The following is a 14616-nucleotide window of genomic DNA, read 5'->3' as shown; positions in this document are numbered from 1 at the left end:
CACTTGAGTAACGTTAGTGTGTGTGTGTATGTGGCTGCACATAGTGATCTAGTAAGATTACTATGTGCTGTGTAAATGAATGGGGAGAAGTGTATGACACTGATTGGTCACTGATTGGTCAGCCTCATACACTCCTCTCCACAACGCCCACTTGGTCAGAAAGTAAAACACGTCCAGTTGTCCATTAAGAAACTCATTAGCATAAAGCTAATATAGGTCATAACTCCGTCAAAAATGATAGTTTTTCTAAATAAAAAAACACTGCTGTAAGCTACATTACAGCGCCGATCACATTATGTACAAGATAGGACACTTATAATGTGGTGACAGAGCCTCTTTAAATTGGAACGCAGCCTTTCCTCCTATTCCCATTTTTATTTCTGTATTCTCCACTGCTAGCTATTGGAGGTACAAGTGGCAGCTAAGGAGGTGAATAATATCTGACTTTATAACCACATAAAAATAATTTAAACATTTAAAAAAACAACCATAAATAACAGAAATATTAATGGGTTTTAAAAATAAATTTTTGGTGTTCGCATCAGAGGGACCATTCGCCATATATACCCTTGGCAGGCATAATTTGCCTTCTGGTGCCAGTTTTTTATTATAAGAGATCGACTGAGCCAAGTAACTTTTGCCATTCGTTTTTCTTATCCCCATCCCTTTTTCCTATTATTGTTATTTATGTAACACCAACATATTCTGCAGTGCTGTACAGAGAATGCAGTAACATCTATGGGGCCCACAATGCCAATTAGCTATCTTAGCCTCTCTTGTCTCAAGCTCTTTCACCCACACTGAAGTCAGTTACATAGGAAGACCATTATGTTTTTGGTGTGTAAGGAAACCCATTTGGATTTGGAGCTCTGTATTAGAAAAACTCAACTTTTAATTAATCTGCACAGAAATAATTTTGAACCTTTTTACATAAATGGTGCTCAAGGGTGAAAATTTCATAAAAGGCATTAATAATCTGCTATAAGAAAAAGTAACTCTCCCACAATGCAGTGCAGCACAGAACATAAGATTATAAGAGCTCAGCTAAGTGGTTATGGATATGTCTGTTAAACTGAATTCAGCTGTAACTCCGGCCCCATGCAAGATAAATGATACAATGTATTCGCAAAGTTAATAAACATTTAATGTAAATTATGTTTAATTATTTTATAAACTCTAAAATGATGTTTAAAGCTAAACAAACACTAGTGTAACGTGTGGTATATTTTTTTGTGAGGATGTCTCTGCATTAAAAAGCGGAATCTACTATGCATTATTCTTACATGGCATACTTCTGGTCCATTATAACCTATGAATACAGTCAGCATATGCATCGGGAGAATTTCCCGCCATATACTCTGAACACACACCGAATGCGGAGTTAACATAGCCTTAAAGAGGCTCTGTCACCACATTATAAGTGCCCTATCTCCTACATAAGGAGATCGGCGCTATAATGTAGGTGACAGTTTTTCTAAATAAAAAGCATTACTATCTATTTTAAACCACTTTATGAGCGATTTTTAGCTTTATGCTAATGAGTTTCTTAATGCCCAAGTGGGCGTGTTTTACTTTAGACCAAGTGGGCGTTGTACAGAGGAGTGTATGACGCTAACCAATCAGTGTCATGCACTTCTCTCCCTTCATTTACACTGCACTAGCGATATAGTTATATCGCTACGTGCAGCTACAGACACAAACACTAACATTACTGTAGTGTCTTGATAATGAATATACATCACTACCAGCCAGGACGTGATGTTTATTCAGAATCCTGACATGTCTGTAGCGTCTATGTGAGATTCCAGCAAGGCAAGCGTAATCTCGTTTGAAATGACAGGTTACATCGTAATCTCGGGAGATTACGCTTGCCTTGCTGGAATCTTACAGGAAAGATTCAGAAGTAGTCAGGATTCTGAATAAACATCACGTCCAGGCTGGTAGTGATGTATATTCATTATCAGGACACTGCAGTAATGGTAGTGTTTGTGTATATAGTAGAAACAAAAGTAGAGGATCCAGCGCAGTCAGTTTAAAATAGAACGTTGTTCCAATTTTATTTGAATGGTTTAAAACATGATCATTCCCGAATGCAAAGATAGAGGTATAAATAGGTGCCTACGCGTTTCAGACGCACACCGCGTCCTTCCTCAAGCCATGAGGAAGGACGCAGTGTGCGTCTGAAACGCGTAGGCACCTATTTATACCTCTATCTTTGCATTCGGGAATGATCATGTTTTAAACCATTCAAATAAAATTGGAACCACTTTCTATTTTAAACTGACTGCGCTGGATCCTCTACTTTTGTTTCTACTGTCTACAACACCGTGAGCCGTCACGGAGATCCGGGCGCAAAGCGCAGAAAATACCTGCATCCAAGGTGAGCTGGAGGATCCCTCCCACAATTTGTTTGTTTGTGTATGTGGCTGCACATAGCGATATAACTATATAGCTAGTGCAGTGTAAATGAATGGAGAGGAGTGCATGACGCTGATTGGTCAGCGTCATACACTCCTCTGTACAACGCCCACTTGGTCTAACGTAAAAACACGCCCACTTGAGCATTAAGAAACTAAAAATCACTCATATAGTGGTTCAAAATAGATCATTTTTCGAAATAAAAAGCACTATTGTCACCTACATTATAGCACCCATCTCCTTATGTAGGAGATAGGGCACTTATAATGTGGTGACAGAGTCTCTTTAAAGTCACACAATTGACATTTATAAATGTTTATGTTAACACAATATTTAAATTACATTTAGTATTTTACTATAATGCAGTTTCTGAGCATGTGAGAGATAATGTGTATGATACATTTATGAATTGACCACGTTCCCTCTCCCTGTATCTTTTATAGGCAATATTTACCCACCTCTAGGGTAAGAGTGGGCAGTGCCTGTCCCTGCATCATTATCCCTGCATTGATATGCTGCCATCTCAACCAGGTGCTGCTGAACGATCCTAACAAGTGCATGGGCATTTCCAAAAGGAGCGATAGGTGTATGGATGCTTCACCAGCAGCAGTTGATCTGGTTCCTCTTAATAACCAGGTCACAAGGTGAGCCCATAATAACTCGTGGGAGGTGGTCATTAGTCCCACCTTTTAAAAGGGACATGTACATTATTTCTGCTTTGAATTGGTAAAATAAATCCCATTTAAATGTTCACTTTTGCAATAGGCAACTGCGACATTATCTGTTTATGTATGTTATCAGACTGTATACAAGACTTTCATTATATATATTTTTTACAGACACATTTTAACCAGTCGCAATCCTATTAAGAGGGATTAGGGCAGCTCATTTCAGTGAAGGTAAGATTAACTGACGTCTCCCAACAGGGAGCTATGTCAGTTATTAGAAAAGGGCACTGCTGGTTACTTGCATATAAATATGAGGTGTTAATTGACTAAGGGTACAACAAACAACGAAATAATAACGCATGCAGTAAATCTAAATGACGGAGCTTTACCCATGACATGATCACTGATGTTTTATACCGGCCAGACAGAGGTCAAAAGGGAGAATTCTTTTGGTCGCCGTCTGACAATGCAGCTCTATGTAAACGTGTAGCGTGTACGTCAAGAGCTTTACCAACGTACACGTTGACCGTAAGGCCAAATTGTGTTGTAAACAGCCCCTAAGCCATAGGGTGGTAAAGAAATACAATTGCTTATGATGTTCATTACTCATTATATGTAGCTTTGCTAAAAATTTGTAGCTGTATACAGCAGCAATATAAACAAGCTTTTATGTATAGGAACGATGCATTTATTATGCAAATAACTAGAAATGTTGATGTGTTGCGGTCCTATGCTGTATGCCAAAGAACAAAAATGAATCGGTCTGCACATGGCCAAAATGTTATTGCTGCACAGTTTATAGAAAACCTTTTGTGACAGTGGAAAATGTATTTCTCAGCAATGGTGTCTGTTTACTTCTGACATAATACAGATGTTTTAAATCATGTAGAAACACGCAGGGCCCTGTTTATGGAGAACGGTGGAAACAAAAACAGAAAAGTCGCCCTTAGCAACCAGCTAGATTACAACTTTCATTTTTCAACCTGCCATAGAAAATGACAGCGGGCATCTCATCAGCAGTTATCGGGCAACACAAACTATTTTTGCACTAGCGTTTTTTCATTACCTTTTTTTTTCCATTAAATGTGTAAATGGGGAAAATGGTCGGTCAATACAATAGAACAGTCTATTTTATTTCACTTTCTCTAAAAACAAGACTTTCCATATTTTAATGGGTTATGAAGGAATGCAAATAAAGCAATTTGTCTCTACCAATAAGGCTTCGTTCACATCTGCGTCAGGGTCCCGTTCTGGCGTTCCGTCTGAGCTTTCCGTCAGAACGGAGCCCTGACTTAAACAAATGGAAACCATAGGTTTCCGTTTCCATCATCATTGATTTCAATGGTGACGGATCCGGTGCAATTGGTTTCAGTTTGTCTCCACTGTGCAAGGGTTCCGTCGTTTTGAAGGATTCAATAACACTTTCGACTACGGTATTAATTCTGTAAAACAACGGAACCCTCACACAACGGAGACAAACGGAAACCAATTGCGCCGGATCCGTCACCATTGAAATCAATGATGATGGAAACGGAAACCTATGGTTTCCATTTGTTTAAGTCAGGGCTCTGTTCTGACGGAAAGCTCAGACGGAACGCCAGAACGGGACCCTGACGCAGATGTGAACGAAGCCTTACAATTACCACAGATTACCATAACTCTATGGTCTTTTGTTAACAATTGGTGTCAGCTCTCAAGCCTTTACCGAATGATAATGTCTATACAGGAACCCTCTTGACCATAAGCAAACACATTGCTATAATCTTAACGCAAATATTATTGATTTCTGATGTTAGCAGTATTGTTGTGACATTTTATACAGAAGGTTATTAACTCACATTGCCAATCCTTTTCTGAACGGTTTGGCCCTGTTTCATCTTGGAGAAGTAATGGTAATACAGAGAAACATATGTCATTATGGACCTCTCGTCTGGATGTGGGACCACAACATCTTCAGCATCCAGCAGCTTGGAGATGCCTAGCTTGGTCTCTGCCACATTAAAGGCATTATTCAAGTTGTGCAAGGGTTCGGTTGCTTTGAGAGAGTGGTAGTCAATTAGATCAGGCCTGTGGGATACAGAACATTGTAAATAAGCATTGGACAGAATCATTAAGCAACTTGTTATATACTAAACATCAGCAGTCACACTGCACTATAGTTTATGGGAGATCCAGAAACTGTTCTCTTGCAAATGGCGGTAAATAGGATTCCTGTTCATGGTATTGTTGGGTCCCGATAGTCGGGGAAGCCCAACCATCAAACATATTGCTGGGGTCCCGATAGTCAGACTCCCAACCATCAAACATATTGCTGGGATCCCGATAGTCAGACTCCCAACCATCAAACATTTATGGCAGATCCTATCATGATGCCATAAATGTATAGTGGGAACAATCTTTCAGAAGTGCTGAAAATGCCAGCACCAAAAAACAAACAAACACAGTGCTAGATCATTCAAAAAAAATGTTATCGCCTGGAACGCGAAGTCTAAAGAGACAATTCCTTTGTACATACACTGCTCTAGGACATAGAGAGTGGTTTATGTATCTGTGTGACACACAGAGGTGTATGTACATACACCAGAGAGTGCAGCAGGTCAGGAGAGTTGTGTTTTGTTCATACTGTATAGTTCACAGATTGAAAAGGGGACCCTGGGGCTACAGGGAGATTTGTCATGTGATGCCAGATATCCGCCAATGCTCTTTATAAACATAGAACACAGGACACTGGTCAGATAAAACGAAATACTCCTCCTACAGAAGGGAGCGACTTGAGAGTGGCAACTGACTGGCTACTCCTACAAGATATTGCCTGGGACACTATACAAGGGGGTATACTCTGGTTGGGGCACTGTCAGCCACTATATAAGAGGACACAAATCTAAATCTAATACATATTCTAAATGGTTTATGTGTGATTAGATGATAAATACTACATAAAAACCTGCCCAAAAGGATAGACAAAGTGGCAAATAAACATCCGGAATACAAAAATGTAGGGGTTGTTTGCTGACAAGGGGTTAAGAAAGCCCAGACAGACTTCCTTTTTTGTACTTAATCTTGAAGAGCATGTGTCGTACAAATTTTGTTCCACCAAACTAATACAAGGAATCCTGGATGATTGTTCTTATCTCTACGATATACAGATCATATGAAGTTTATGATAGAGTAAAGGTCAAACAGATATGTTGTTAATGTATAAATGTTTAAAGCAACATATTTAAATAAATTGTATTAAGAGACACACTGAAATCATACTAAAAATCCCCCCCACAAAAAAACAACAACAACAACAACTAAACGTAGAGGAATATAATTTTCAAATTACAAATTTCAAGCTCAATAATTCTACCTCCGCCAAAGCCCCTATATATTTTTATAGGTGCAATGGTACAGCTTCGAAGAGTAGACCAATGTGTATATAAAAACGAATTCATACATAGATACCTGTGAGCGTGGATGAGAGCATTGAACGCAAGGCCGTCTCGCCAGCTTTTAGAAAAGTCCTGCACATTTACATTTGAGTAGGGAGCCGTTTTAATTTGGCACCATATAAGAAGAGCTTCTTTGGCAGATGCCTTCGCTGCACTTGCACCAAACTCATCCTGTCAAAATGAAAAAACAGAATCCAAATGAATAATTTTCTCTCGATTTGCATCACCGTCTAAAATACAGTCATTCCTTTTAGACCGCTTACAATTACTACTGATTGTCATAACTTGATGGTATTTTGTTAACAATGGGTGTCAGCTGTCAAGCCTTTACCGAATGATAAGGGTAGAAAGCCCTGGAGATTCATTGTTCAGATATCCAGCAGTGCTCCACGATGAGTGTTGTTTTACACCAGCAGATATCGCCCATGCTTACCACTTTTAAAACAGCGACGGAGCAATTATCATTTAGTATGAGGATAAACTATCGTTACTACAGTCACTCGTCCCCATACATTACCATCATGTCGGCAGCACATCTCCCTGTTTATACAGAGATGTGCCACCGACTAGCAACCATTTTATTAGCTGCATAAACTGTACGATCTACCTATGAATGAGCGTTTGCTCGTTCATCGGCTGATCTTTGCCCTTTTTACACAGGGCAATATAATCTGGACTGAGCGTTCATACCCAATTATTGGCCCATGTAGAAGTTAACAGATTTCATCCTCATCCTCTTATACATGTATTTCATCAACAACTGACAGCAGAAGAAAAGAGGCTCCATGGATTACTAAAACGATTAATAACTGAACTCATTTGCGCGATTACAAGACTATTCTAATTGCAAATCACAAGACCAACGTTTCCTTTGCATTCATGTTGCTAATATCTTTATATGATATTTACCTTATCCAATGTGATGGAAGATATTTGGAAACGAAGAATAATGACCCAGATAAGGCCCAATATTAATATCCGATCTCCATCCACAATATTCTCTGGCCCAATTAATTTCACAGGCACCTGGGATAAAATATTTAAAGCATATGAATATGTGTAATTAAGGGTATGTGCACACACACTAATTACGTCCGTAATTGACGGACGTATTTCGGCCGCAAGTCCCGGACCGAACACAGTGCAAGGAGCCGGGCTCCTAGCATCATACTTATGTACGATGCTAGAAGTCCCTGCCTCGCTGCAGGACAACTGTCCCGTACTGTAAACATGATTACAGTACGGGACAGTTGTCCTGCAGCGAGGCAGGGACTCCTAGCATCGTACATAAGTATGATGCTAGGAGCCCGGCTCCCTGCACTGTGTTCGGTCCGGGACTTGCGGCCGAATTACGTCCGTCAATTACGGACGTAATTAGTGTGTGTGCACATACCCTAAAAGTTCTACAATTATCCAATACACTTTCAGTATTCGTTCCTCATGGTTTTCAAGATCTCTGCTTGTTGTTATTCAGTAGGAACACTGGTTGTTTACTTCCAGGGAATAATTTTCTGTCCATGGTCATGTGATGGACACACAGGTGCTGGGATCTTTAGAAGACACAGCTGTGATACACATACTGTAACCAACGAGCCGTGCACCTGTGTGTCGATCACATGACCATGGACAGAAAATTATCCTCTGGAAGTAAACAATGAATGTTCCTACTGAATGACAACAAGCAGAGATCTTGAAAACCATAAGAAATTAATACAGAAAGTAGATTGGAAAACTTTAAACAAATAACATAAAATTTGCTAAAAGTGGACAACCCCTTTAATAGCAGGTGTACAAGAGGGGGCCCTCATAGCATAGGTTAAAATGGTTTCCTTTTATAGTGTCAGCGAGAACAGAACAGGAGGGTCTTGTGTTCATGACTTTTCATGACTCTCTGGAAAATTCCCAACCCGTTGTTTGCAAACAATGCAGTTCCATTGAGGGAGGGAGTCTTACACAGGGTCTCACCACCTAAAATGGGGATGGGCCCCCTCTCTCCACAGCAGATGCATGGTCTGCCTCTATGGTACATATGCTATTTGAGCCCTATTTATATTTATTTTTAACATGTCCAGTCTTGAAAACTACATTATCTACAAAATATTTAACAGGAGTTCTCAATATTGATATGGCTTCTGATCCCTGATATACTGTAGCATATACATATAAGGCTGGATTCACACGAGCATGTTCGGTCCGTAATGGACGGAACGTATTTCGGCCACAAGTCCCGGACCGAACACACTGCAGGGAGCCGGGCTCCTAGCATCATAGTTATATACGATGCTAGGAGTCCTTGCCTCTCCGTGGAACTACTGTCCCGTACTGAAAACATTATTACAGTACGGGACAGTTGTCTCGCAGCGAGGCAGCGACTCCTAGCATCGTACAAAGCTATGATGCTAGGAGCCCGGATCCCTGCACTGTGTTCGGTCCGGGACTTGCGGCCGAAATATGTTCCGTCCTTTACGGACCGAACATGCTCGTGTGAATCCAGCCTAAAAGTGCATTTAGTTTGCTATAACACTGTAGACATATCACCCGCAAATATAAAAAGTTATTTCTTAAAATTTTTCCTACTAATGTAAACCTGTAATGACCTACAGATGGCTATAATGGACGTCTCATTATTTTTGGATGACTAAGACGATTCACGGAGCAATTACAGGTCTTGGACGTCAAACTATTTTACTGAACGCAATTTAATGTAATTGTGGAAAAACTATAAATTACTTTTTTGATACTTATTTTTCTATATATTCCAGGACTACAATGTACCCAAAGTTCAGAGAAAGGTGTAATAGGACTCTAGCTTACGAGCTTGCATATTACAATATGCTGTTTCAACTTTTATACAGACTTTCAGAAGAGTGTATATTATAATATATACATTTATTTTGGAAGCCACAATGTAACATTTGTAAACCAAATATATTGAAACCACAATATAGTTCTAGACTGCACGTCTGACCTTGGACTTCAGGAAAGTCAGAGCTTTGCTGTTGTTTTCCAAGAAATGGACTCTCATTCTTCCTCTTGCTGGTTTGGGCAGCTGTTCCCCTGAAATGAACTCCAGAAGACGTAACAGGTATAACCCATCACTTAGTTCTAAGTAGATGTCTGTAATTGGGACACTATCCTGTATGGCAAAAGAACAAAAGGTTAATCAACCTACTGATTTAAAAAAAAAAAAAAAAAACACAATTTAGACACAAATAAAACATTAGGACTGGTGAACTAAATACAAATTAACTATATTCACAAATATTACACAAGTTATATAGTTATATGTGTACAGTAATACGTCTTTACATATTATTTGTTACTTTCCCAACACTGTACACAGAATAACTTCGCTGACATTGCGGTGTCCCCTGGTGAGGCTTATAATCATATAATCTCCCAACCTCGCACACATGGGGCCACCTTTTCCTATATTTTTGGAATTAAACTTGGAGGAGGTAGGATATGTACAGTATGTAGATGTTGCTAACCACATTTAAAGCGTAAGTGCTTCAAGGTTGCTGTGCTCACCACTAAACCTGCGTTCTTAATGCAGCCTGGCAATTAGCTATGGCTCTGTTCACATTTGCGCAATTTTCCTTTTTCGGTTACGTCATAGTAACAGAAGAATGAAAATAAAAAGGAAGCATCTGTCACGTTTCCGTCATGGTTTACGTCATTTTGTGGACAAACAATGTACTAATAACTATGTAACTAACTATGTAACTAACTATGTAAAATAGCGCTGCATGCTACGCTATTTTGTCTGGGATTTTTGACGGCATCTGCGGATATTAAAGTGGTCCGTCTGCTGAAACTCCCGGTGATCACAGTGGGAAGCTACCAGCACCTATATGTTTTTCCTGCTGGAGACGAAGCATTACTTGCACCCATTGCAGTCAACAGACAACCATGTAAAACAGGGTCTGAAGAGCCCTCCAGAGCTATTTGAAAGGGGTCCTAAAAGAGTTGCAGGGGCTGCAAGCGTAGAGGTGCAATTTGCAATCTGTGCAGCCCTATAGCTACGCAAATGTTGCACACAATGCAGTTAGCGAAGAACCATTATTACAAGGTCCTTTAAAGCGTACAACAACTTGAGATAGGAATTATTGCAATCACAGTGTACGATTGCATGCAGATATATATATATATATATATATATATATATATATATATATATATATATATATATATATATAGAGAAAATCAGAGGACACAGTAACGGCACCAGGACTTCAAGGTAGATGAAAAGCAGGGTGGATTTATTTCACCTCAACACAGCAACGTTTCGGTTCAACAGGAACCTTTCTCATGGCTTGAGAAAGGTTCCTGTTGAACCGAAACGTTGCTGTGTTGAGGTGAAATAAATCCACCCTGCTTTTCATCTACCTTGAAGTCCTGGTGCCGTTACTGTGTTCTCTGTTTTTCTCTATTCTAAATTGGGGAAGTGATTCATCCCCTGGTGACGAGCACATGGCCTGATCTTGGAAATATTGGAGTGCTGTGTTCATCTATCTTTGGACTGTATATATAGATATATATATATATATATATATATATATATATATATATATATATATATAAACATACACACGATACGTTTTATTTATAGCATTGATCGGATATTGAGAATTAAAGTCCATTCATTTCTATGTGGACAACCTAAAAACGACCTTGCTCACGTGCAGGTCCGTCAACACAAAAACTTCATATTGGTTTCAGATACAATTTCAACCATTATTCTCAAATTAAACAGTTGGCTAGAGGTCATTTATAGATAGTAGTATTTCTAGGTAAGGTCTAAGGCTTCGTTCACATCTGCGTCGGAACTCCGTTCATGGGTTCCGTCTGAGATTTCAGTCAGGGGAACCCAAGAACGGAACCGGTGCAAATGGTTTCGTTTGACACATTTGTGTAAGGGTTCCGTTGTTTTTGACAGAATCAATACCGTAGTTGACTGCGCTATTCATTCCATAAAAACAACAGAACCCTTACACAACGGTAATAAACGGAAACCATTTTCACCAGATCTGTCACCATTGAAATAGTTTGTTTCAGTTTGGATTCTGTTCATGGGTTCCATGGAGTCCCGACGCAGATGTGAACGAAGCTTAAGTTTGTTGGATCGAGTAAACCTTCCTAGGTGTAATTTTACACTCCTGAACTCTAATGTAAAATCTGTAACAGAGGCCCACCTACCATGTGCCATTCAGAATTCTGGTGCCTCTTATGTGGCTGAGGGGCCTTTGTACCCTCTCAAGCACCAGTACCTGGTGCAACTGCCACCTTTACACCCCCTATTCTTACGCCCTTTAAACCCGCATCTAAGTTATTTTTTTTGTCCACAGATAACGATCAGGGAGGGAACGGATTCCAACTAATTTCAGGAATGCCGTGCTCTTTGAATTGATGTCTCGTACTGTAAACAAGATTGAATCACATTCCATAACAGTATCTGTCTCCAACTTTTATTGCCACACAAAAAAAAATCTCATTTTTAACACTTTTATGGCTGCCGCTGAATTGTAATAGCAGTTCAAAGGTCAATATCTGCTGCAATAACCTGGGAAGGAATCAGGAGGATGAAATCATCTGTAGGTGTCTGGTAACTTTCTGTTCCAAAGTTCTCAACAGCATTCATAGACAGGTAGGGATTGGTAACCAGCGCATTTAAGCAACACAGATGTTTACTGGCATAAAAACGTATCACTATATACAGAAGGTAGCCAAAGTATAGCCATAGACAAGCTCCCGGGGAATACTCCATAGACCCCTATTCACCTGACTAGGACTAGAGAGTGTCCTGTTGGCCTTTTTTTTTTACTGGATAGAAAATACTATGCCGCGCAGTATACGTTTAATTTATCATCATAGCCAATAGCCGATGTTTGCGCCACATGGCTTTACAGTGGCACAGGTCAGAGATATATTTCACTGCTAGAGCGGAACTAGTGTCTAAGTGAAAAAGCAAAGATCCCCGCAATTAGGGCTTATCGACACGCTGCGGAAATGCCGCGTTTTTTCCAGCTGGAATTTTGGACATAAAAAACGCAGCGGAGTACAGCAGCAGCATAGTGGATCAGATTGAACAAATCTCATCCACATGCTGCGTAAAATTTCTGAGCCGAAATTGACCTTTCAGAACGCAACATTCCTGCTACGGAAAGTGTGCAGAATTGCTGCGTTTTTCAGAGGAGATGTCTCCATCTCTTAACATTGGGAAAAACGCAGCAATTTAGGCACAATTTTCAGCCGTAAAAACCGCAGGAAATGGTGCGTTTTTGCCGCAGCGAAAAGCCTTTGACTTTCAACGGAATTGTTGCAGAAATTTTCTGCAGCCATTCTGTTGTGTGTGGACAAGCCGTTAGACGGATCAAATCAAATCAATATTATTTATATGAGGAGTGCATGCAGGAGCATGGGGTTTTCCAAGTGAAGTCGCTGATGGAGAGATGGGATTGTTGGTCCAATGATTTATAGATATAATTTCAAATTAATGATGATACCTGAGAATTCTTTCCCCTGCTGGGTAAGGATATAGAGGAGGCACTGCACTTTTTTTTTTCTTCTGTTTCGTGACTGTCTATGTTGTTTTGTATGATACAGGGAGTAGGGAGAGGACATCTTTATGTTCGCTTGAAATATATATGCATTTTTTTTTATAATTGATATAGAATGTGAAGATTGTAAACAAATTTATGACTCAATAAAATTATAAAGAAATTAAAATTAAAAAAAAAGATATTTTTGGGGATTACTGACGACTTATACCTCCGACATATAGCCCCAATGTGTACAGAGCCTTACATTGTTTTTCTGACGAGGCATTGTTTAACCCCTTCCCCCTGCTTGTATTCTGGGCCCTAATGACCAAGCCATTTTTTAAGTTTTTCCATCGTCACATTCGAAGAGCTATAACTATTTTATTGTTCCACCGATGCAGTTGTATGAGGACTTGTTTTTTGCGGGACGACTTGTAGTTTTTATTGGTACCATTTGAGAGTAGATGCGACTTTTTGATCACTTTTTATCACAATTTTTTAAAGTCAGGATTAACATAAAACAGCAATTTTTCCATTGTTTTTTATTTAATTTTTTACAGCGTTCACCATGCGGGTTAAATAATGTAACAGCTTTATAGTCGGGGTCGTTACGGACGCGGCGATACCAAATATGCGTAACCTTTTTGCTTTATTATGTTTTTTTAAATAATAAAGCAGTTTGTAAGGGGAAAAGGTGGGTTTTTAATTTATTTTTTTTTTCACACTTTTTTTTAATTAACTTTATTCAACTTTTTTATTCAACTTTATTCAACTTTATTAGGCCCCCGGCTGCCATTAGAGACAATCGGCGATCTTATCGCCAGGTGTCAGTGAGATGAGAGGGAGCTCCCTCCCTCTCTCCAAAACCACTCAGATGCGGTGCACGCTATTGTACACCGCATCTGAGGGGTTAAACGGGTGAGATCGATACTAATATCGATCTCACCCGGTCGAGCAGGGACGCCCCCAGCCCTCAGCTGCCTCTGGCAGCTGAGAGCAGGGAGATTTCACGGCTCCCTGTTCTGTTTACTTTATTCTAATGCAGCGCCGTGGAATAGCGGCGCTGTAGAATAAAGCCCATTAATGACCGCCGTGAAAAGGCTAATCGGCGGTCATTAAGGGGTTAAACTCCCTTACCATACTCCTTAACAGGGCATGGGTACTGTTCAGAAATATAGCACATCCTGCTCTAGAGGAGAGACTAGCGCACTTATCTGAGTGAGGATTAACCCCTTAGTGACCACAAATACACCTTTTCACGGCAGTCAATAAAGGGCCAGTCTAAGTCCTGCACGGGTGTCCCGTGTCGATCGCGGCTGTTTAACCTGTTAAATGCCGCAGTCAATAGCGACCACGGCATTTAACTTGTTTTCAGAGGGAGTGAGCTCCCTCTGTCACCCATCGGCGGCCCGCAAATGCAGTCGCGGGCCTCCGATGGGGTGCCATGGCAGCCAGGGGCCTGATAAAAGCCCCCAGGTCTGCCCTGGGCATATGCCTATTAGGACGCGCCAGAGGCACATCCTATTAGATTGCCCGTCAGTTTTGCACTGACAG

General features: G+C 40.2%; 1 protein-coding gene across 1 annotated transcript in view; it reads right to left on the bottom strand.

Moving 5' to 3' along the window:
- The window catches only part of SPTBN5 (spectrin beta, non-erythrocytic 5), a 191191-nt gene that overhangs the window by 154914 nt on the left and 21661 nt on the right, over positions 1-14616 (bottom strand). Inside the window, exons 3-6 of the mRNA XM_075843505.1 lie at positions 9489-9656; positions 7430-7546; positions 6534-6691; positions 4925-5153 (exon numbers count right to left, since the gene is read on the bottom strand). Of these exons, the coding sequence (XP_075699620.1) occupies positions 4925-5153; positions 6534-6691; positions 7430-7546; positions 9489-9656 (672 nt within the window). The remainder of the gene's footprint in view (positions 1-4924; positions 5154-6533; positions 6692-7429; positions 7547-9488; positions 9657-14616) is intronic.

The sequence above is a fragment of the Rhinoderma darwinii genome, chromosome 12 (genome assembly GCF_050947455.1).
Source record: "Rhinoderma darwinii isolate aRhiDar2 chromosome 12, aRhiDar2.hap1, whole genome shotgun sequence".
Classification (NCBI taxonomy): domain Eukaryota; kingdom Metazoa; phylum Chordata; class Amphibia; order Anura; family Rhinodermatidae; genus Rhinoderma; species Rhinoderma darwinii.
The sequence above is the reverse complement of the archived record's forward strand: the minus strand, read 5'-3'. Positions and strand labels throughout refer to the sequence as shown.